Source organism: Apis mellifera, linkage group LG4 (assembly GCF_003254395.2).
Source record: "Apis mellifera strain DH4 linkage group LG4, Amel_HAv3.1, whole genome shotgun sequence".
In the NCBI taxonomy this organism is placed as follows: domain Eukaryota; kingdom Metazoa; phylum Arthropoda; class Insecta; order Hymenoptera; family Apidae; genus Apis; species Apis mellifera.
Window position 1 is genome coordinate 2582688 of NC_037641.1, and position 25801 is coordinate 2608488.

Genomic DNA, 25801 nt, shown 5'->3' on the forward strand with positions numbered 1-25801 from the left:
GGACAGTTTGTTTGGCCACGAAAACATTGCGGCCAGTTCTCACGAGACGTATAAGGTCGATTAAGGGAATACTTATGGACTCGAACTGTTGTTCGATGAGTCGTTACGGAGAACCGTTTGACGAGAAACACGTTTCTTGCTGGATTTGTAATATGTACTCACTGTGGTGAACGATTTCTTGGAATTAACCGGCTTTTTGGACCGTTCGACGAGGGAAAATTCCTTCTTTATCGATTGACGGAACAAAGGTTATAATCACGATACATTTCCATGTAAAATTCATGTTTATGAATTGATTTATTTTTAAGAAGAAACAGATTTGTCTTTTTCGTTTATTTTTTCGTTTCCGTTTATATATATTTTTACATTTTGCAATTTTGGTGTATTTTAATATTGTTTTTAAATTGTACTTATGTTGTACATTGAAATAATTTATAATGAAATTATGGCTCGTTTTCTGTCTGTTGGATTAATCAAGTAATTAGAACTAGATGTGAAATGTTTCATAATATTCTTATAAAAGAATATAATGTAACATTAAATAAATAAAACAATTTTAATACATTGAAGTTTAAGAAAGGTACTATAAACTCTAGATAAGAAAATTTTAATTAATTAAAAATTAATTAATAATTAATATGGTAACTTTCAATATATTAAATATAATAAAGTTAAATAAGAATAACTTGTTGCATTTTTAAATATATTAGAATTTCTACTAATTTTCGAAAATGTTGCATTATTCCATTCTATTATTTCAACAAATAAAATCCAAGATTAGAAAGAAAATCAAGCTTTGGTCGGATGATTAAGAATGACCCTACAGGTTCGTTCTCAGGCAATCGTGGGGCTAAATATAAAGTCTCGCAAATGAACTACGACCCCGTGAAAACGTCGTTTAAAAGACTATATCCGTATGAACGAGGAGAATAACCCCGCACAACATGGGATTTCACGACTTTTCGCAGTAAGAAATTCTCTTGGCTCTTTTCGACGCTCGTTGCTCGACGCGTCCCTGGCAAAGTGCCAAACTCAACGAGATGAATCGTGGACAGGGTCCACGAAATTACCAGAAAATCGCTGAAATTGACAGTATGTGTTTCCATTAGCGCCTCAAGTATCATAGATACACTTATCTCGAATATCAATCATTTCTCTTTTATCTAATATAAGTCAAAAATAGAAGAAAAAAGAAAAAGACAATTGTGCGAAAGATTTTAAACAAAATAAGTATTACATAACGGGAAAAAATGCCAATTTTTTACTTTTATTCAAAATTAGAATACTTTTTTTACTTTAATAATCCAAAAGAACAAATAATTATTTTAAATAAAATATATTTGATAAGAAATGTTTACAAATATAAAATTTTGTTTGAGGAATAAATTATTTTCAAATAATTTATTTATAAAACATTCGATTAATTTAATTAATAGTAAAAAATAAGAAATTAAAAAAAATTTCTTTTTACAAATATATAGATATTCATTTTAAATTAAAAAGTACAACGGTGAAAACGAAAAAGAATACAATTATGTATTTTTTCTCTTGTTGAGAAAATTTCTCAAACCAATATTTATTTATAAAAAATATTTTTCGAGAACTTTTATATTTTCAAATATATTTGAATATTTATAAAACATCCATAATTCGATAATAGATATAATTTAAGAAAAATAGTTTCAGTGAAAATCGTAAAAAATATCTTTATATATTTTTAATATATTTTTTTCTAGTGAAATCAAACGAATCTAAATACCACGTAAGATATCAAATGTCCAAACAATCTTCTAAAATATATTATTATTTAAATGATATTATTTATGAAATAACATTAGCAAATAAAAATTAAAATTAAAATTTAATTCCAATGATTATTTGAACAAGAGTTTATTTCAATCCTATAATTAACATATTCACGATCTTTCTTCATCAATCTTCATTCATTATCTATTTAAATTTTTTCACGAATAAAACTACTTTTCCCGATTTCAACCATTCATCAATCATTCGACAGTTCAAATTAATCAACGAAAAGCGTTACCAGCCTCTCAAACGAATTAATAACTCCATCGATAAACACCAATACACATACTCCACCCACGCGTGACACCTGTCAACTCTTATTATACTCGATCATTTCATCCACCCCACCTCTTCAATCGCTACCAACCGTTCTCCTGATCCATTTCCTCCTTTCCAGTCGAGCTTAAATCAAGAATAGATCTCACGAATACGCGGAGGAAAAAAAAATTCCCACTTTTCCCCTCCATGACTCGTTTTCTTTTCGTGGCCGCGTTTGAAGCGCGTGCCACGTCGCCCATATGGTTTCCTTTCCCTCTCGATCATCCTGCGGCTTGCTCACCGAGCCGAGGGAATAAATATCATAACCTGAAACCCTGTGGAAGTGTTAGACTCCCGACATAATCCAAGGCAAAGCCGTGAAACTCGTCTCCCTCGGTATGTGTTGGTGTTTAGTCACTTCGAAATGGACGACACCTTGCTTACCCAGGGATTTTCGCATCGATTAACGAAACTTTGAACTTCTGTTCGTGGAAATTTTGTCAATCGTTTGATTAGCAGGAATTTTTTGTCAATTTATTAATTGTTTAACATTCGTATTTAATATTTATGTTAAATGTATATATTTTGATAACTATTTTAAAAAAGGATTCTCTGGTAAATTTTGATTTTTTTGAATTGAACAATTTTGAAATTTTGAACAATTTTTTTTATGAATAATCGTTTTAATCTTCAAGATATTTGCAAAAAACTTTTTTTGAACTTCGTTATATATTCATAGTGTGAATTTTGATATATTGCGATTGTTTAATGAGATTCAGCACTGAAAAATCTGCTGAAAAAATAACTAATTAAAATTTCGAATAAAATAATAATTTTAAATAGTAGATATTATATTTAATTTGTCGTTTGACTGAATAAATAGTAAATAAAAAATTATTAAAATAATTTATTAAAATAATTTTATTTAACTTCACGTATTAAAATTTTAATAAATCCGTTAAATTATATATTTATCACATATTATCTAATATAAAAAAAAATTGGATTATAGATTAAAAATGGATTACAGATTAGATTAAATTAGATTAGAAAACCACACTTCTAAATAATTTCTTTTTTTTTTTCTATTAATTTGATTGAATGAGTGAATTGATGTAAAAGAACATTAAAATTAAAAGGATTGATTTTATTTATAAAATCATTAAAAAAAATTTTAATTATTTTAGAAATTAATTAATAGAAAATTTAAAGAAAATAAAGATATAATTTTATTTTAAAATATTTTATATGTTAAGTTGTATATATTCAAATTTAAATAATTTTAGAAACAAATATAAATAAATATTCATTAAATACTATTTTATAATATTAAAAACGATGGATTTTTACAGGATTTTAGGATTTTAGGATGGGAAACTAAAAAAATATATGAATTTTCTTTCAAATTTTATTTATGTGGAAGACTTCCTTCTGATCCTTAGTTCTTAATTTTATATTAGAACAGAAGGGAAACCTAGCAGATGTTCCTGAGCAGTGCTTAGCTTGCCTCATTATCACAAGTTCCTGTTAATGAGCTTGCGACCCTTAATACTTCACCAGGCTTCCCTTCTTTTCTACTAAGACATAACGAAAGTTGCGATAAATACCAATTAATCCGCAAAAATAAGTTACAGGAACATATGAATTCTTGTATTAATTAAAATCGATAACATCTTTTTTTTTTCATTTTTATTATATTATGTAGAAAAAAATAAAATATGAAAGTATATTAACAATATTAATGTTATCATTACATATATTAACATTAATCTTTTGATAATGTCATTGCATAAAAGAATTTGAAACAATAATTATTCTTTTATGATTAAAATAATTTAAAATAAATAATTTTTTTAAAATTATAATTTCAATTTAAATAATTTTTAATAAATTGTAATAATTAATAATAATACATTATGTATGTATATATATGTATGTACAGTAACTAAAATGATCATACATTTTTCATTTTCGAAGTTCCAAATTTTTGCTCTTTAACAAAATTTTTTAACACAATTCGTTTATTATTCTTTATTTTTATAACAATTAATATCACAATTTAATATACTTGGCTGAATAAAGAAAAGTATTTTCAAATATCTCTTATGATTTCTGAAATAAATTTTCAAACATTGAATTATGTTCAACTCGATACTAATATTTGATATACAAAATTTATATATATTGGGTAAATAAAATATGAAATAAATTAGATCAATAAAAATGCAGGAATAATCGATCAAGAAGACATTGTATAAGAAATTTATATATAGATAAGTGAATTAGTGAGAAAAGAAAATCGGTCGTAACGAAGTAGAAGAAAGAAACGGGAAAAAGGAGTCGTCGAAGGCCGAAGGAATTTCAAGAAGATCCCAGATTCGCCGGCAGACGGGCCGTAGATAAAGATAGATGCGTCGGTTTCCGGCGTGTCGAGTTAACGACTCGAGTTTTATCTGTCGATCCTCCCTCCGAGTCCCTTGTTCCTCGCCGACTGTCAGCCCCGGAAAGCGTGGAAAGGGAATGGAACATACACGGTGAGAAAAACACCGAAAGAGAAATTAATAATAGCTTAATTGGAGGATGGTGTGGAAAAACGGAAGGGATAAATGGTGAACACGACATAAAAATTTTATCCTCTCATTCCCTGAACTGGGATTTATAAAGATTAACTTTTCAAGTTTCGATATCATTTAAAATTTTTGTTTTCAAAATAGCAACGGATTTTTGTTATTTATATTTCTAAATTTCTTCTTTTATACTTTTATTATTCTTTCAAGATTTATCATTTTTTATATAATATATGAAAATATATATATTATGTATTTTATGATGAGTTTTATAACACAATACAATTCAAAATGATTTGTAACACAATAAAATTCAAAATGATTTGATAGTAATTAATAAGGTGAACATACCATGCCACAATACAAAATTTTATAAAAATCTATAACAATCTAATAACATATGTAATCATTTTTCTGCAATATTTTAATCTAAGATCTATCTTATCTAGAATTTAATTTATTTTAAACAGATATAATAAATAAGATATGATAAAATTTTTCAACATTTATCATAAAAAAATCTTTTGATAAAATTGAAAAATAATAACAATGAAACAACATTCATTTGTATTATTTTATCACATAAAAAAAAGAATGAAATTTTCCAACATTTCAAATAGTTCTTCACAAATAAAATAAAATAAGAAAAAAAATGAAATAAATCTTTGACAAAGAAGAAATAACCAAAGGGAGTTGGAAGAGAGACATTAGAAAGGAAAGAGACAGCGCGATTTGACGGAGAAAAGGAAGAGAAAGAAAGAGGAAGAGAAAAGGAAGAGGTAGAAACGTACACTACGAGTCATCTGGCACTCAGCAGGATTCGAAATAGAATCGGTCTCATTCCCTCCTCCCTTGGCAAGTTATTTTCCATCTCTGTTGGTCATTCGTTAGGCAACGAGTGCGTAGAAAGCAATGGGCAAAAAGACGTCGAGCCGACGGGATCGACGATGTTTTCATTGTAATTATGTCCCCTGTCCCTCCTCACTGGTCTCGTGGCCGAGCTTTTTACGGCCCTGCTACTAAGCAGCCTGTCAAAGCGTCCTAATTTTTGTTCCTCGGCTTCTCTACGACCCCATTTCAATTCATCGTGAATTTCGAAATGAAATTGGCCTATTTCTTGAAACGAAAGTATCTGGCCATTTTGGTTTCTTTCATTTGCGTTCTTAGCAAAATTTATAGAAATTGTGATTTTAATTTAATTTTTTTTTTTTAACTTTCTTTTGTTATTTTAACTTTCTATGAATATAAAATAAATTATATTGTTCGATTATGCTCCGATTCTGTGGATCGTTTGAAGAGTTTGAAGAGAGAATCTGTTTAAAAAATTTGGAATATTCAGAATTTAGAAACGATATCATTAAATGAAAATTTAAAAATCTTAAGGTTAAGAAAATTTGAATTTCCCATAATTTAATTAAGAATATATTATTAACATTTCTCAGAAAATTTTAAATTTCTAAAAATTTCAAGATAAGTTTATCGATATTTTCAAGAAATGTGAATTTTTAAAGCTTTCGAGAAAAATTTTTGAAATTTGGAATTTATAATTATAATATAGAGATAATTTTTAAATAAACCAAAATGAATTTAAAATAAAAATAAAAATGAACTTAAATCAAAATTAATTTTATAAATTTTTATCGTGATAAAAGAATTCACTGTTTTCAAGATAATGTCTCAATGTTCAGAGAGAAACGAGACGGATGAAGAAGTGTTTTCATAATTTTTCGGTGGCGACACATCGCGTATTGTATAACAAACCTGTTAACACGGGGCGGCCGCGTAAAGCAGGTAACGAGTAGGCAGTAATCGAGATCCGTGGACTCTAAGTAAAGTCAAACAGTCGTGTCGGTTGTCTTTGCTCAGCAAACTCGCGCCAGTGTGGAGCCAATATTTAGACAGGGACCGGCTCAAACATCGTAATACGCGTTAAAACGTTATGACACGCGCCAATTGCTGTCTCTATTCCCCGTGGCTCCATCTTTGTGCCTGTTGCTTTTAACGCCACGCCATTTTATTATTCCTCGTAACGCAGTAAAAACAAATACGATAGGCAATTAACGAAGAACAAGATAAATCTGAAGATATAATTTTTTTTTCTTTATTTCTTAAATTATAATCCATTTCTTTCATCATTATTTTCTTCATTATTTTCTTCGCAATTCATTTCGCGTTGAAATTGTCACTGCTTTTCTATTGTTTGCCAACATTTCTTCCACTTGATGATTTATCTTTTGAACTTTTTTCTTCCATGTTGCTGTTTTCATTTCTTCATATATTCAAATCTTCTACACTATATTCTTTTCTTTTTATTTGTCTATCTAAATATCTATTTTTTTTTTCGAATTTTTTCAAAATTTTCTATAGAAACCTTATTTTTGTTACAGAATATTCATAATTGAATTTTTTTAACAGCCGAATTTTTTTAAATACCGAATTCTTTATGTCTCATGTCGTTGATAGAGATTTAATTAATTAATCAAATAAATATAAAATTGATGAAGATATTTTGAAGAATATTTAAGAATATGCAATGAATGGAAACCGGAAATCATTGACTTGAGCTACTGAATTTCTGTTCATTAATTTTCTCATGATATAATGAACGTCCCCATAAAATCGTTCCTGTTGACACGAGGAAATAGAAACGCGTCTAGTTACTGAAGCATACGTTCCCTGGATAAAAATTTATGACTGGAAAGAAGGGTGGACGTAAATATCAGGAATTTCTCTTGGAACACGTACTGGAATGCAGGAAACAGTCAAACAAGCTAATTTAAAGGCAGATGGTAAAATACCGATCCGTGATTTTAATGAACTTCTCTGACTTCTACGATCCCTTTGTAAACGTTTTCACTTCAGAATTTAAGATTGCGTTGTTTATCAAAAAAGTTCATAAAAGTTACAATTTCCGAGAGATAAAAGACGCATCAATTAAATATTTACATCCTACAAAATCGTACAAGGAAATACTTTCTTCAAAAAAAAAAAAAATTCTTCAATTTACATACAATAACATACAATTTACATACAATCAAATTCTTTTAAAAATTAAATTAACATATTGATAAATGTATACAATATTTGATGAGAAAAAAGAAAAAGGAAATACAATCTTCTTCAAATAATAATAAAAATATTAATTTTCCCAATAATTTTTAAATTTTAGCAAAATTACAACAGCAAAATTTACTCGTTCTTTCGAAAGTATCCAACTAAATACCAAAGAAATTCCACGAGTGTTCGACCTTGGCAGTGAGTTACACGAAGGCTCTCGGTGGACACAAGGTCCTCTCAGCAAGTTTCCAATAAAGATCTCAGGCCACCTGACGGTCCTTTGTGAATCCTCGAAGAATCTCAGATGCTCGTAGAAAGAGAGAGGTGCTCGTAAAGAGGCACTAACGACTAAACTGTCGAGAGAGAATATCTTTGAAACTACGAGACACGCGCCATTTCCTGATGATTCGAGCGTGGCGAATGGTCGTCAGTCAAAACGCAAGCCGCTTTATTCTCGCGAGTTTCTATACCCCCTTTGTCGTTTTTCACATCACGGATGAATAATAAAAACCAATTTCTTGGATCGCAATCATGTAAAGATGTTATCCCCTTGATTCTCGTCATATAACCGAATATGGAGAAATTTCTATTTTTATGCTTTATATTTAATCAAAAGTATTCGTTGAAAATTATAATAATATAATTATTTAAATTGTATTAAATAGACGAATGAAGAATTATTTTATTTCAATTCAGTAATTTGTTTAAGATAATGATAATGATATAAGAATTTTTATTTTAATTAAAATTAACTTTTTAGGCTTTTTTTTTTACATCCAATTTTTTTAATACTTATCAAAACTTTAACAAAAGTTGTAAAAGTTTTCGTTGTTGGAAATTCAAAGATAGAAAGATACATTCGTAATTAATAATAATAGATTATATAATTAGAACAAAATTGTTAATAAAATGTTTCAGATATATTTAGACAATAACATTTTTATGATCAATTCGTCATCAGTAATTGGATGAAAATAAAATTGCACAAAAGGTATAGCCAGCGATAATTTTCAAAGATAAACAGGGTCAGTGGTATATGAGACACGCGTCATTTCCTGATATTTCATGCGTAACGAACGGTCCACGGTTCAGGATCGAAACTATGGCGCACTCTACTCGCAGTTCCTGGATTTATAAATGACTTCTTCTTATTCTTGGTTTTTTGAGACATATCTTTGTCCAACCGAAAAAAAGGAAAAATTCGAACATAGATTTCAGGAACACGGTGGGAAATAAGCTTGCCAGAAGACACCTGTTCTTCTTGCTAGAAGATCCTGTCGACTAAGGCAAAAATAGAATGTTTGACGAAGTGACATGCGCCATTTGTCGCGGCTTCGAGCGTGTCGTAATTTCATTCGTTAAACGAGCGTTTATTCTCTTTATATTGTCCTTTCGGGATGATTAATCTCCTGGTTGAATTACGTCTCTGTTTCGAGAAAGCTTCTTTGCTTCTTTAACCGTTCATCAAGATGACAAACGTCGCTTTGAAGAAGGTTTAGTTTAGTTTTTCTTTGAAACAATTGAGATCTATTCTTTTTTGCAAATTTGAAAGTCTAGATTATTTTTGTGAAGAATATGATATCTGTAATAAGATTTAATAATGTAATTTTTAATGAAATTCTGTTTATTTTAATTTTTTAAGCTATAAATTTCTCTGTATGAATTGACTATAATAATTGTAAGTTTAATATAAATTCAATCGATCAACTTTCAATTTTAAATCACAATAATTATAATATTTATAACACATATTTTTTTCTATAATTCCGACAGAAATATTCTTTTTTATTTTATGTCTTTTAAATCTAAAATAATGTATTGTAATTAACGTGTTATTTGAAATATATTAATTAATTTTTTTGCAAACTAAAATTGTTTATATTATTATTAATATTGTAAACATTTTTATCAATTTTGAACATATATTATTGATAATATATGTTCATAATATATGATAATATATGACTTATGGACACTTTGCCAATAAAATGAAACCCCGTATTGAAAAAAAAAAAAAGAAAAAGAAATACATTATTAAATAATAATTAATTTTAAAATTATAAATAAAATAATATTAAGTAATCATACTATCATCAGTATTAAATATTCATAGATACATGAACTGTATGTATTTTTTTAATCAAGAAATGAATATTTTAAAAAGTTTACATAAAATTTTAGTATTGTAGGTTTATTAAACAAAATATATTAACATTTTAGAAAAAAATCCTAAAAAGAATCTAAAATATTTTCTATTCTCAATAAAATTCTATTACATATTTATTGAAAATTATAGATTTTAAATTATATATATTTTTTAATATATAATTCTTAATCGTTTAATACTTTCTTATCTTCTTGATATTTTCTCATATCGTTTAATTTCAATTTCCAAACAAATGCAAACTGTATAATTATAAACTTTTTCTTTCACTACAGAAATTTATTTTATACTAACTTGAAACTAAGAGTTATATCCAATTGAAAAATTTTATCATTTTAGAATTTATTTTAAAATAATAAGATCATAAAATAATATTATTCCATATAAGACAATTGAAATTCTTATCTCGAATAATTTTAAAATAACAATCCCAAATAATCAATAAAATTCCTATCTCAAGTGACAGCAAAAGTCTTGCGACTTTTAAACGACAATATTCTATCTCACAGATAGAATCCTTTTCAGAATTGGAAACATAGAGACATACGATCATTTCTAAACCTAAAATTTCTTTTCATTTCAGATTGTCCAGCAGCACGACGGCTATCGGTACTGCAGCCACCGGTGGCGGTGGCGGAGCGAGTAGCGGTGCGAGTGGCGGAGGTGGCGGTGGCAGTGGGGGCGGAGGTGGCGGGGCAGCCGGCAACGGGACTTCCGGCGGTGATTTCCTACGCAGAAGTCACCCCCTCTCGGAGCATACGGCCCTGCATCCCGCCTACCGGCTCAACTACATGGACCACCTTTACCACCAGCTTCAGGCCTCCACGCACAGTCCCAACGCCTCGTTACACGGTAATTACCTTGGCTTGTACTTGTTTCGAGATAATTAGAACGATAGAAGGCCGGGTACGTCGCCTAATTTCGATCACGTCCATGTCGGGAGCTTGAAATTTATTCGCCATCGAACATCCTGGCTATCGACCAGGGAGTTTCTTATTGTTGAAATGCAGTTTTATGATTTTTTTTTATCTCGATATATTTGTGTATCTCTTATAATATCGTTTTAAAATATAATCTCGAAATTAAATATTTCAAGCATAATGTATTTAGTTGTTATCTGGATCAGAAAAAATTTGAAAATTTGTTTATTCAATTCTGGATAATTTGAATTTTTGAATTTGGTCTTCTGTTCTGATTATAATTTATTACTGTTTTGAAGCAAACTTGATTTATGTATAAAATGCAAAAATTTAATAGTTTATTAATCTAATATTATTATAGTAATCTTTCAATAATTTGATTAATTAGTTTATAGAGTTTGCAATCCACTATTTTTTTATTTCATTATTATTAACTTAATTATTACACTCAATAATTGTACTTATAGAAAGAAAATAAAAAGAATTATTGAAAATTAACTTTTGTGATACAATATTCGACAATTAGATTAATTATATTTATAAATAAATATAATAAATTAATGATTGATGTAAAAATATTTTTAAAAAAAAAATATAGAAATCTCTAAATGAAAGATATTTTGTCAAAGATAATTAAAATATTATTAAAAAACAAAAAAATTAAAACAAAAAAAAACTTTCATAAAATATGATCAAATTTTATCTTAATTTGTAATTTTTTATTTATAAACTTGAAAAATTTAAAAAATTTTTTCATAATAATTCTAACAATCTAATTCTAAAAATACTAATTCTTTAATTTTTTAAATATTAGATACATATATAAATTATAGATAATAATTTAAGCAATGTCATAGTAATATTATTACTAATCTATAATAATATTATAAATAACTTAAATTTCAATTTGATTTTTGAAAAATTCAATTTTATTTTTGTAAACAAATTTGACAAAATTAAATTTGCATATTTATTCGTCGTACAATAAATTTTCTTTGTACAGAGAATAAATCTTTGAATCTAACGATATTCGATCTTTCTTCAATTTCTCCCTTTCATTGTTGTTTTCCCCCCGATAATAAAAGAAGCAGAGTATACCATCCCTGTTATTAAACGCGGAGAAGCTGTAAGGAGCCCGCATTTCCGCCGGAAGAATCTCTTTGAGGTCTTTGAATTCGTTAAACATGGCCTACGATATGGGATAGTATTATTTCCTGTTTGAAATGAAATTTGTTCCCCATCTAATCGTTTTTTTTTTTCATCTCAGGACTGGGTGGTTTGGGGCCCGAGTACCTTTTGCACGCCGCAGGACCAGCGAGCACCCTCGCTTCTTCAGAATTCCCCTTTTCCATTGACGGTAAGTCCTCAATTTTATATTAATAAAACATCACTATTTAAAAAAAAAGAATCCTCTAAATTATCTTCTATCAAAATCAAAATACGGTTTGGGAACGAGTTTAATACAATGTGACAAGATCGATAAAATCACTGATATTCGACACCGCATTTTCAGTCTTCAAGGGTCAAAAATTTCTTCCAACGTGTTCAAGCTTGAAACTTTGATCGCTTCTGTAAAAAACCTATAACTTATGGTCCTCGAATGACTTGTTCCACAAAAAATTTTTCTGCCACATTAACTTTTCTGGTACCTTATAAAAAACTCGTTCAAAATTCCATTTCAAGAATCGCAAAGAACTAATAATAATATTCGATGAGATAATAATTTCAGTTTTATAAATACCAGAAAAAATTAGTTTACTATGTGTCCATATCTTCAGTTTTTCAATAGTATAAATTTTATAATCGTAATTTAATTATCGTATAATGTTATACAATAATAACTGGATTTTTTTTTTTATATATTTTTCGAAACGTTTACCGACAATATTTAATAATGATTATATAAATTTAAAAATTTCATTAAAGATAAATAGTTTAATGATATATATTTATTTATAATAATTATTTCAAAGATATAATAATTAATTTTTTGAAAAATTTTATTATATTCATATATATTCTTTTAAATTCATATAACATGAAATAATTGAAAATATAGATTGTTATTTAACTACAATTACTTAATCGATATTAATTTTTAAATTAATTTACATAAGAACAGAATATTAATTCAAAAAATAAATTTATTATTTAACAGTAATATATGAATTTTTAAAATTCATTTTATCAAGCTCATTTTATCAAATTAATAAAAATAAACCTGAATATATATTCAAATATAAATATAAATTTACAAAAAGAAAAAGTAAATTAATAATAAAATTAATTTATTATTTTACAAATAATAGTAATAAATAAATAAGTTCAATCTTCTCCAATTTCTTTCTCAAAATGTCCAATCCAATGCAATTATTTTTCTTCTATTTGCACTTACTTCTATTACACTTATTACTCATAACTTTATATTTTAAACAAAATAAAAAATTAGCCATTTTTTTTTCTAATAATAAAAGATCTCATGATAAACGCCTAATGTTTAACAAAGGACAAGAGTCAAGGACGAGTTTAAGTTTTAAGTTAAAATTCTCGAAGCGAATCGATTCGACGAACGAAACGAGAAACTTTTTCGCCGGTTGGTTCGAGGACGACAAGTGAATCTAATGAAAGATCCTGATGCACAGTACCCGCGGCTAGCCGTAGGTGTAGCAGCAGCTAGCAGCAGGTAGGAGATCGACCGGTTAAGAGGCCGAGAGGCTAAAAGACGACTGAAAGGGTAAACGGGGCCTCGTTAGTCGCCACCGCCGCATAATTGAATCGACTCGGAGCGACACGACCTCATTAACACCTTAGCGCCTACCCTACAGGTTGTCTCACGTTTCTTCTTCCTCTGTTTCTTTCTCCTTTCTTTCATTCTCTCTGCTCCCTTTTATCGACTCTTTTTCGTCGAAACTCGTTCGTGACGAAGTAACCGATTCGATTTATTTGAATATCGAGATATCTGAACGAAAAATGAAAATTTTTTTATATATGTCTTTTTTCTTCTATCGTTAAAAAATTTCTTATGGAATAATATATTCAGGAACAATATTTGAATATTGAAAAGCATCTGAACGGAATAAGAATATTTCCTTTTACAATATTTTAATGGATTTTAAAATTTGAGAACATATATTCTTTCATTCTTTTAAATATAGAGATAATAAATGAGAATTGTAATTATGTTCGTTTAAATTTTATTTTCCTCCAAATTATTAGAAGACTTTTTTATTTGTTGAAACAAAAACATCTAATATAAATACTCTATAATTGAATTGAGTCATCGAATAAAAATAATCAAAAATGTACTGTAAAATAAAAATTATATAAATATTCCATTCCATTGCAAAAAATTTTTTAAGTATCTATAATTTTCTCAATTTCTTTATTAAAATTAAATCAGCCAAAGAGAGAAAAAGAGCTATTAAATAAATTTTATCACTTTAAATTCATTAAAATTCCCACGATTCCGTATTTTGAAACGAGCTGTAGCGTGGTAGCGTGCGCCAAGCGGAGTCGGACGAGCCGCGTCGATCGTAGTGGCCGATTGCACCAATTTACATGTCTCAATCCCATGTTAGTCTCTCGAAAGGGGATCCGAGGAGCAAGGGGGTGGAACGTAGGGAACGTGTAGAGTCCAGAGGGTCGTGGGTCACGAGGACGTTCGTCTCGGGACGAGGGAATCGTTCGCATATTCATTAAAGACCGAGGTTCCTCCGACGAGCGCTAACCAACCCCCTGAAACAGATAAGGCGATCGGTTTATTCTTCGCCTTCAGGGAAAGAAAAATGCGTCGAGAAAGTATCCTTGCTCCGGAGCAATTGATTAATCCTCCGTGATATTATTCGATTTCTTTCCATTCTTTCTACGTGTATATATTTGTATATATTTGTTCTTGTAAATGTAATTTTTTAAAATATTTTATTAAATTCTTAAAAGGAATTAATTGATTAATTTTTTCATCAAGGAATCGATTAATTGAAGAGTAATTATTTGAGAGAAATCGGGTGAGAGTTGACTATTACTTAAAGAATTTATTACTTAAAGAAGTCTATTAATATTTTAATGCTAGATATAAATTTATGTTATTTCATAAATAGCAAAAAGATATAAAATAACAGTAAAAATATTATTAGACGTTAGCGAAGATTTTTCTTTAATTTAATAGCTATTTAAAAGCATAATACTATAAAACAAATTTTATTATTATTCATATGAGGAATTGAGAGTCATAGTGGCATAAATCACACGGAACATATTTTGAGAATATTTATATTTAGAAATTGTTATTTAAGAAAAAAATAATTCCTTCCTTCATATATTTTTACATTGTCCGATTTCACTATTGAGATTTCACTTTAATTCCCAACTAGAGTATATTGAAATAATTTATATTTCATTTCATATCGATTGGACATATACATCCTTATAATTCTCCATGTAAAATGGACATGTATGTAACATCGGATGAAAAGTAACTGGCTAATTTTAAATACTAAACATTCAATAAATTAAAATCGCGGAAAATTAATAAGAGATATATTTAATAAATCAAATCATACAACAAAATGTATACCATTAAAGTTTCTATTAAAAATAATAAAAACCGCAAATGCCTAGCGGCTAACCGGTGCGCTGCAAGAACAAAATTCGCCATCGTCACGGAACGAAACCGAGAAGCTTCAAACGAAGAAGAAGAAGAAGAAGAAGAAGAAGAAGAAGGAACAGGTAATGGAGGGAACGAGGTCGGACGACCTCGATCCAGCCACGAGACCGTCCACGAGGAACCTTAAACGTTTCAGTTCATGTGGAAAAACCGCACGACAGGTCCCCTTCCTCTCTTTCCTCCTCCTCTTTCTTCCCGTTCCTCTTCTCGATCATCGTAAATTTGATCAGTGCTCGAATTAATAACCGGGCCAGGGAATAAAAGGGCGCAAGAGAGGCGAGGAGCCCCAACCGCGAGTAACTTTATACCAGTTGTGCGCGAACGAGCGATCAACCGAGTGGAAACCGAGGAGAAAGAGCTGCTCCGAGCCTCCTCGTGCCTCTCTGTATCGCGTTGCCCGTTCGAGACGACACGAGGAGATAGAGAAGCCCGGGAAGGAACACGCGGAGGCACTTGAAACGGAGAAGAGAGAAAAAGAAGAGAAAAAGAATGCTACGAAAAGAAGAGAAATTTTGGCGAGAGTAGGAGAATAAGGAAAATTGGGAAAAATTCAAGGTAGAAAGCGATGGAATTGGCGAATAAAGGGAAGAACGAAGGAGAGGAGGAAATGATACGAAATGATGGAATTGAAAATTATGAGCATATAAACATTTTAGAAAGATGATGATAAAAAAGAAAGAAGATTCGTAGAAGTTTAAGTGGAGAAAGAATGATAAATTCGAGATTTAAAAAATCACGAGTTCAAAATCAAACAATACGATTTCTTGTGAATTTTCCAATCGCTGATGGAATACAATGTGAGAGAGCAAGATCTTCGTGTTAAATTTGAAAATAAACTTGAAACGTAAAAACGTAAAATAAAAAAGGGAAGACTAATTATTAGAAAAATAAGAAAGAAAGAAAATGCAATTCGATTGAAACGAGAAAAGAGGGATGAAAGAAGAGCTTAAGAAAACTACGAACAAGTTGCAAAGGCGATAAAACAACGGTGTAATTAAGAAAATTCCGATAAAAGTTACAAAAAGGAACAGGGATTGGCAGGGATGCAAGAAAAAGCGGTGTATCGAAAGGAGAAGAAGAAGGAGAAAGAAAGCAGGCGAAGAACCGCCACCACCATATAACCAAACGATGCCCCGTACAAGCGAGCCGCCACCACGAGCTTAAGAAAGTGGTTTGTATATTACGTCGTTGGCCTGCGGTCGCAGGCAAATCGCCGCTAAAACGTTCTGGCCGCAGAATCAGGCTTTCCTTCTCCCTCCGATTCTCTCCTTTTCCATCCTTACCCGACTTCTCTCCTTCACCTTCTCTGGTCAGTTCTGGATATCTACCTGGTTACGAGCGCGCGCACCGAAAGGCAAGACTTTTAAAATCCACGCCGGAGAATATTCCTCCGAGGTAGTACGAGCCGCAAGAATTCGTAGCGCTTAATTGAACTGGTTTTGCAACGTCTTGACGGTTCGCATGGAAATTCGCACCGGTGAATCCGCGTTACGAATTGATCCTTCGATGCCTTCTTATATCGATATTTCAACGTTGTTTGATTTTTTTTCTTTTTTTCATCTCCATATTTATGTTGTTGAGAAAGCGAGATTCCAGGGAGAGTATACTGGGAAAGACTTTAATGCCTGACGGTGATCCTGAATATGATCGTCGCATTTCTGGCGTAAAATATTTGCTACTGCTATTTTTTTTACTTTCATATATTTATCAATGACATTACATCAACCATGGATATATGTTTTTTTTTTTTACATATTATAAATAAGTTTTTAATTCTTATTTGGATTCGTTAAGCCGTGAGTGATTCGTATTAATTTCAATAATTATAATATTATTTTGAAAAAGAATCTTTAAAATGCAATGTTTCGATTTTCTTCCAAATCGATATTTTATTCGAAATAGTATATAAACTTTTTTTCAATAGCATTTTCTCAAGCTCAAAGTAGTATTAGAAATTTTTTTGCGGATCTTTGTTCAGAATTCATTTTTCTCATTATAATAATGTTAAATATCGTTCAAATATCTTTTTCATTTATAAATGGTTTTTAGCTTTAATCATCAAAGATAATTTTTAAAAATTGTAATAGCCAAAAAAAAGATTGTAATATATTAAAAATATTGTCATAAGCAAATGACTTATCAAAAGCTTACAAAATTTAATTTATAAAATTATAAACATTCCTCGTGATTTGATCATCATAGTGTTATCAAGATGAGAGCAATACTAAAAAAATTATTCTATGAATTTTTTAAACAGAATAATAAAGAAAATGTATATTTAGAATGTTACTAATTTGAAATATCTAAAAAAAACTCTATTAACATTGACGTTTATAAAAATTGTAAGATAGAATATGGAATATTTCAAGGATTTGTATTTAACGAAGATTTTAAGAAATAATTAAATGATTATGTTGTAACAATGGAGAATAAATTTTATAAAAGTTAAGATTAGAAATCACTGCTATTTCAAATTACATCTTATCTATATTTTATTATCTATATCTTAATCTATATTTTCATTGTTATCTGTTATTTTTTAATTAAATTAAGTTTCAAATAAAATATGTACTTTCCATATATTATTCAAAATTTGAAATATACAATAGTTTATTAATTTCTCTGCAATTTCATCTTAGTTTTATTCCTTCCCTTGCAATAATTTTTTTATTCTTGCTAAACAAAATGATATTCTAAATACGTCCTCCACATTGAAAAAGTTTCATATATAAATAGTTATCAAATTAAATTCAATTCTACTATTAGAAAATTAATTTCAACTTTTGAGAGATTCATTAAAATTACTCAACCCAATTCTAATTCGAAACTAATTGAAATAAAATTATATAACAAATGACACTTACAATTTCCAGTGTCTGCATCATCGAGGCTAGGAAGTCCAAGAGCATCTGCAATCAGGGCGAGCCGGAAACGGGCGCTAAGCAGTTCTCCATACTCGGATCGTTTCGACATCGACAGCATGATCCGATTCAGTCCAAACAGTTTGGCCTCCATCGTGAACGGTTCCCGGAGCAGCAGCGCGAGCGGCAGTTACGGCCATCTTTCCGCCGGTAAGCGACCGTTTACACAGTATCATTATTACCCAACCTGTCTTTACGTATTGAATTATATCCCGACAAGATTTACCGCATAATTAATTAAACGTTGACTCGAAACGAGCGAAGAGAATCGGTATCGAACGAGTATATACGGTGCTCGAGTCCAACACGTTGAACTTAACGCGGTGCAATTGTGAATAATTATTACCAGTTGCTCGGCCCGATTACTCATTTCTCGGTTGTAAATTTTGGATCCGCGTGAAAACACCTGTGCTTAATTATTCACCTCCCTGGACGAGAAGAAAAGGGGGTTACGTTAGAGGTAGAGACGTTACGAGCGATTTTACACGGATAAATAAGCGGGTGAATCGCAAGAGGCGGGGAAAGAGGCAATTAAGAGATCACCCGCGCAGGCATTACGGGGCCCCGAAAACGTAAGTCACCGAGTGTTTACTCGGCGTATTTTCACCATGGTAACGTTGATTGATCGCCCGTAATTACTGGCGCTGGTTCATCGTCGATTGGTGCCTCGGTGCGGCTATAAACGTTTCGCGAGGGGTATGTACGCGACACGTGAATTATACGCTTGTAATTACACGTGTAGCCGGGCAGCGCTCGGTTGTTAATGCGCGACTACCGCGTGACAACCGTATTTTCCGAGTTATTGCCAACGTCATGGAGATATGGAGTTTTCAAAGGAGTCGAACTTTTGTACGCTGTACGTTGGTCTCGTTTCGCAATTGGAGGGGCAGTAGAATTTGAAAATTTAGCATTTTATCATTCTCGATTTTGAATTCGATTCTATGGTTAATGATGGACGTTAATGATGGATCCTTTTAAGATTTCTTCCTTTTTTTTCATTAGAGACAGATTAATAATGAAAATATGTATTTTTTGATATTCTTATAAAATTAGTAAGATCAGTAATCATTCACAAATGTCATTTTATGTATGTTCTAATAACGAGTTGTACGTATAATTAAAATTCTAAAAATCTTGATTTTAATAAATATAAGAATTAATATTTTGAATTTTTTTTAACACAGACTTAATTTTAATTATTTATTCTTAATAGTAGTAATAATTAAAAATATAATTTATTTAATTTGTCAATTTAATTCAATATTAAGATAATATTAAGATAATGTATTAAAAAATTATTTAAAAAAAGTTTCTTCTACAAAAGTATTAAAATATTTATTTATTGTATATAATAATTAATATCATTGCAAGCTTAAATTATAAGCAAGTTAAAAAATTTTTTCCAACTTCTAACTAATTAATATCTCACTATCTCGTATATGTACACTTGTACTACATTAATTAATTAAAAAACATTTTTTTTCAAGAGAAAACTTTATCTATCTCAATTTTTAAACGAATTATAAAATCTTCCCCAATCCCTAACCTCAAAATTATCAATATCTCATCTCGCTACCTCATACACGTATACTTCACTTGCATCGTTTCTGTACAGGATAACGATTCTCACGAATCACGTTATAATATCACGAAAGCATTATTGCCGGGTGCACATCATTTACTCATCGCATGGAGCGATATAACATTCGTCGTAAAACGTTGAATCGTCGGTTTCTCAGGAAAACCCGGGCTCCTGGTCGGCCCGAATTACCATAATTACCTATACGAAACGAATAAAGTCATTGGTGGTTTGCGTTGAGGAGGGCCTCGTCCTCGCAAGGATCAGGTCCTGACGTTTAAGGGCGTGCAGAAGGGGGAATCGAAGAGGCAGGGCAGGGGCATCGAATTAAGGTGGCGGTGCGCATGAAGCCATTATGCGGCCGGGTGCACGAGGAATCGCGGCTCGTCCCACAAATCGGGGCCCGGACCTCCTTGCTCGCGAGTTAAGGGCAGCCGGTAATTTGCGATTAAATGAAGTAATTAACGGATTAAAATTCAAGCGACGCGCGTCGTTTGTCAGCCTGGCGTCGTACGATGCCTCGTAGGGCGCTGTCGCTCGTTGAAATACGCCATCGCGCGCTACCGATCGGTGATTCCTTTCCTTTTTTCTTGGTGGCATTCTTTCAGAAAGGAGGTTCACGGAGAAAAAAGACGCGTTTATAAACGCGTTGAGTCGCGAGGAAGAAGTAAGAATTCGTGGAATTTGCCTTTTAGTGGGAATTTTTTCGCGTAATGGAGATTTGTGTTCAATCTCTTAATTGAATGTCGTTTTCATTAACGATATGGGAAAAGTTTGTGTTAAATTTTAGTATGATTGATATTAAATTGTTTTTCTTTTTAATTAGAAAAAAATATATTTATACAATATGTATGTATATATTTGTATATTTTTATTTATTTTCATAAAATGATCTTGTACTGAAAAAAAATTAGTTAAATTGTATTTGACAAATTTTTAAATTCAATTTTTTTTTTTGAAACGAAATTTCAAATTAAAAAATGTTATGCTTTTTGATAGAATTTTTGCATGAATAGAATCATCTTGTCTCTTTATAGCACCAATCATGGAACATTATGTTCAAAGTTATTATATATTTATTTTTGATAATGTATATTTTAATTTCAAATTTATAAATATATAAAATGATCTGTAAATGATTTTATTCTCTAGATTACATTTATATATAATAATAATGAAAAGAATTCTTTTATTGCTTGAAAAGTTCTATTCTTATTATGTATTATGTATATTATAACTTCTTTCTTAAATTATTAAATAAAAAAGATTCTTTTAAATTAATAGATTCTTTTAAAGTTTAATATTAAGGATATAAGTAATATAAATATATATAACGTAAAGTTTAATTAAATAATTATAATTTTATAATATATTTATTATTTTATAATTTATAAATATAAATATAATATAAATATAATATATCAGTTTGATGTCCATGTTAAAATATTTATTGCTGCTTGCAAATACCTGTTCAATAATCCTTGTACTTTCACAAACACTTAATCTATCGTAGACATAGGCGTTTTAAGGAATTTTCACATTACATTATTCTAAAATTAGTTTTTAAAATTATTTTAGAAATAATTTATTTTTCAAATGACGCGAATATTTCATGAAGCATTTCACACGAAAATATATTTGCAATTAAATGATTTATTTAACATTTCACGAAATAAATTATTTATTACTTAATTTCGATAAAAATAACTACTTTCTCAATATATTTATATTATTATTGCTTTTGATTAACACTATTACACGCTTATTACTATTACTATTATATATATTATTCAATATATATTCTAAAAGTTATTTTAACAACGAATTTTTCATTAGGAAATAAATGTTATTTCCTAAAATAGTCAATTTATTATTTCTAACCTCAAATTGATCGAATAACGAAAATATTCTCAATTAAAATATTTATTAATAATGAAATATTAAATATAATAAAAAGCTTTAAAGCTTATTAAAAATCATTATTTTTAAATTATTATTTAAAATGGATTTTGTTCGGAGTTTTATTCAGATCATTTGAAATATTTACCATAACCTAACCTCATTTGAAATACGTTACTTTATTATGAAATAATAAGTAACTTCACTTATTATTTTCAAATTATTATTTAAAATAAATTTCGCCTAGCTATCGCAATATTTACCTCAATTTTTCGATTTTGCAAAATATATTATCAGATATAAAATGCATTCGAGCGTTTGAAAATCTATTCTATACGGAATAGCGTTACCAATTAACAGTCAATCGTCGATGCAACGGTGCCACAACGCGTGCTTAGGCGATCGGTCACGCCCATGATTGTCTACGTTTCTAGGCGGTTCTTCATAAAAGCGAGCACGTTGCGTGAACACGGACTCTTAACGATTATCAGTGGTTCGTTATAAAATGATGATGAACATTGGTGGATGTTTCTCAACTCGATGACATTAATCAAACAAGACTTTCAGAGGATTCATAGTTTTAAGAAATGCTGACCGGTGGCCATTTCCTGAGAAACTGCGGTTATCGAGTTAAACGTATCATTTAGTAATTACGCAACGGGTCTCCAAAAGATTGTAAACGACCGTCGAACATGAAACAGGAATTTAATATATTTCTTTGCATCGTAAATTAATCATCGATCTTTGTCAATAAAGTAGATAAGGAGAATTGATAATGGATGTGCGGATTGATCATTATATTTTTAGAAATTTGTAAATATCGATTTTGTGGAATAAGAATGCCCCAATGATTCTTTTCGTTTTCTTATTATATACAGATTATACTATTTTAAAATTTTTATGTTTGTATATTTCATAAAAATATAAAAAATGACTTGACTATATACACTGTATATTATATTAAAATAAATATAATATTTTATCTTATAAAATTTGTTATATTTATTTACTTCTTCGTGAAAAATATAAGTCATTTATATTGTATAATTTATATTATATAATTTATATTGTATAATATAAAATAAAATTTTATATTTGAATCTCTTGGAAGGAATTCTTCTTGATATGACTTTTAAATATTTCATTCAGAACAAGTTATAATGAAATAGGGATCATTCAATTGATCAAACTGACTTTGACTTATTTGCAAAATACAAATATATAAAATCATTTATTTATATATATAATCAAATTATAATTTATTATAATTTATTATAATTTATAAATATAAATTGTAAATTCTTTAATATGATTAATTCGCAAATTATTATGCAAGAAATATCGTTTGCAAAAAAAAAACGTTATTAAAAACTTAAAAGAGAACTGAATAAATATTATTTATCCAAAAATAAACATTTCTTAAATCTTCAATTATTAAAAAATCGAGCGTGCAAATAAATTTTTCTGAAGTAAAGAAATCATTTTTTTTTTCTTATTTCAACAATCAATAAATAGAAAAATTACAAGATTATAAGCAGATAAAAAAACAATTTGTTCTGATATTTCGTATGCCAAGTTTATGTCTTATTCTTGGATGTATACGAAAGAAAAAAAAATCACGTTTTACGTGTGAGACTATAAAATGCTCGTCGAGTTGTATATCTTGGGGTGCATTGATCGCTCGTCACGATTCGAATGGACATAAAACCGGAGGAACGCACTGAGACGCACGCCTACGATGCTTTATTCAAGAACACTATAATTTTATCGAATTGATGGTAAATCGTAATAACCGGTAACCGGTTGTCTACTCGTACACCGAACGATAATCGCTTAATCACCGATGATTCGTTCACTGTGCGATGCCGATGATCGTGTGCAAAAAATTTCATAAAACGCGAATCCCGATGTCGTTGAATGGGAATGCATTGGAAAATTTCTTCAATTTACGATTCGTTGCATTGTCGTTGAAGACATCGATACATTGGACACAAATAGCGATTTTCTGATCATCTGTGTTTTCTTTTGTATTAAACAAATTATTTTAAGTTCGAAGTTAAGAGTCAACATTATATTGACGCAATTTTTAACTTTCCTTTTTTTTAATTAATTTACGTTATTCGGTTTTATTCCTTTCATTGCGATAAAAAGAAAATCTAAAAATTATTATATATCAGTTGTAAAATTTGTTTTGTATTTTTCTTTCTATCTGGAATTTAATTTTTTATTAAATTAATGTTTTTCTTGATTCTGTTTTAAGAATTTTTACAATTTTGTAAATCCTATGAATCATAAAATTCATTATTCTAATTCACTATTCTATCTCTTCTTGCTTAAGAAATTTAATTTTTTCGAAATAAATTTTTCTTTTATCAATGAATAGAATATAAAAATTATTTTGAGACATAATTATCCTATTAGTTTCGAAAGAATTAAAGTATTAATTCAATTAAAATTAGCAAGATCGACTATTTTATAAATAATTTCTTTATTTTCTTATAATGTCGGAAAATTTAATGAAAAATTCGATCACGATTTTATATCGAAAATAGCTTCTGTTCGACATAACATATTGATCATATGTAAATATTGGAAGATCTAATTTATAGAACAACGATATGGAATCTGTCAATCGAAAGGTTCCGATTAGAAGGAAGCATGATCGTCAAACTTGTCACGTAACGTACCGACATCGCCATATCGAACGACAACGCTAATTTAGCTGGTGGCAATTGAGCGAACTCGATGGCAACTGTGTATCGTATCGTTAATATTTCATCGTGTACCGATTAAATTGCCACTTTATTCAATTATGTCGTATACGCGGCTTTAAAATTCGACAACATCGGATATGTAATTCAGGTCATCGACGTAGCACGAGCAAATCAGATGATAAAATCAAAGATCATAACACGACAGATGCAGATGTCTGGTGCAGATGTCGTTGCGCTTTCTTGTCACTGTATCGTTTATGTTTCATTATGTTTATGATGATTATGCAACGCATAATAATTAACTATTTCGATATTATGTTTAAAATATGAAAATTATGAAACATATAAGTAAAAATGAAAGATTAAATAAACTATTTAAGTCAGAAATATAATATTTTTATGAACAATGGTAATCAAATTGCAAAATAAAAGAAAAAGCATCGAATTATAAAATTGTTATGAAACATGTTTTCATAATTAATTTTATATTTCTTATTCTTTTACAAATCTATTATAATCTCCTTATTGGAAGTGTGGAATAAGAAAAATCAAACGAGAGATTTAAAATCAAAGATATATAAACTATGTATAAAAATTTTGTAATTAATAACCGTTTTTACATTTCTTAATTTCATCACTAGAAATGAAAACGTAATCCATCACACATCAACGAAACTTCAATTGGATTAACAACTGACTCAAGATATCGAAATATTTAATATCAACGTACTCTATCTGAAAATCGCAATGACACATCTCGACACAACACATTTCTCTCATTTACACCAGCTTTAAAGCAAATCGTACTACCCATCGTTCATCTGTACCAACTAACATGACCAACGAACTTCATTATATACCGCGAATCCCCCGTAACGAGAAAAGATAATACTCAATTCCATTGGTACGCGACGTTCACCCGGTGTTTTATAAATGTCTCTCTTAAAGTACACGTTTATCGAACCGCGTGTCATGTCCTATCATTTTCCGTCCCCGTGTTGGGGAGAAGGAACGACAAACAACGCAGGTAACACGGCCCACACGATCACACGTACACAGCCTTATGGTTTCGTAAGAGTGGCTCGCAGCATTGAAATGCAAGCTTGGCCTACGTGCCGGAAGTCCGGCGTGGCGTGTCCCGACTATCAAGAGAATGGACGCGGTCTCGATTTCGATCTCTCGATCGATTATCCCTCGGTATATCGCCACCCTCGTCCACCGAGATTCGCGTTAATTGTTAAAGCTAACAACGA

At 29.7% G+C, this 25801-nt stretch overlaps 1 protein-coding gene across 2 annotated transcripts in view; it reads left to right on the forward strand.

Moving 5' to 3' along the window:
- Positions 1 to 25801, forward strand: part of LOC551746 (transcriptional activator cubitus interruptus) — a 175939-nt gene that overhangs the window by 139452 nt on the left and 10686 nt on the right. For both annotated transcript variants that reach the window (XM_624133.6, XM_006558182.3), the window contains exons 2-4: positions 10436 to 10704; positions 12040 to 12129; positions 18309 to 18506. In XM_624133.6, the coding sequence (XP_624136.4) occupies positions 10436 to 10704; positions 12040 to 12129; positions 18309 to 18506 (557 nt within the window). The remainder of the gene's footprint in view (positions 1 to 10435; positions 10705 to 12039; positions 12130 to 18308; positions 18507 to 25801) is intronic.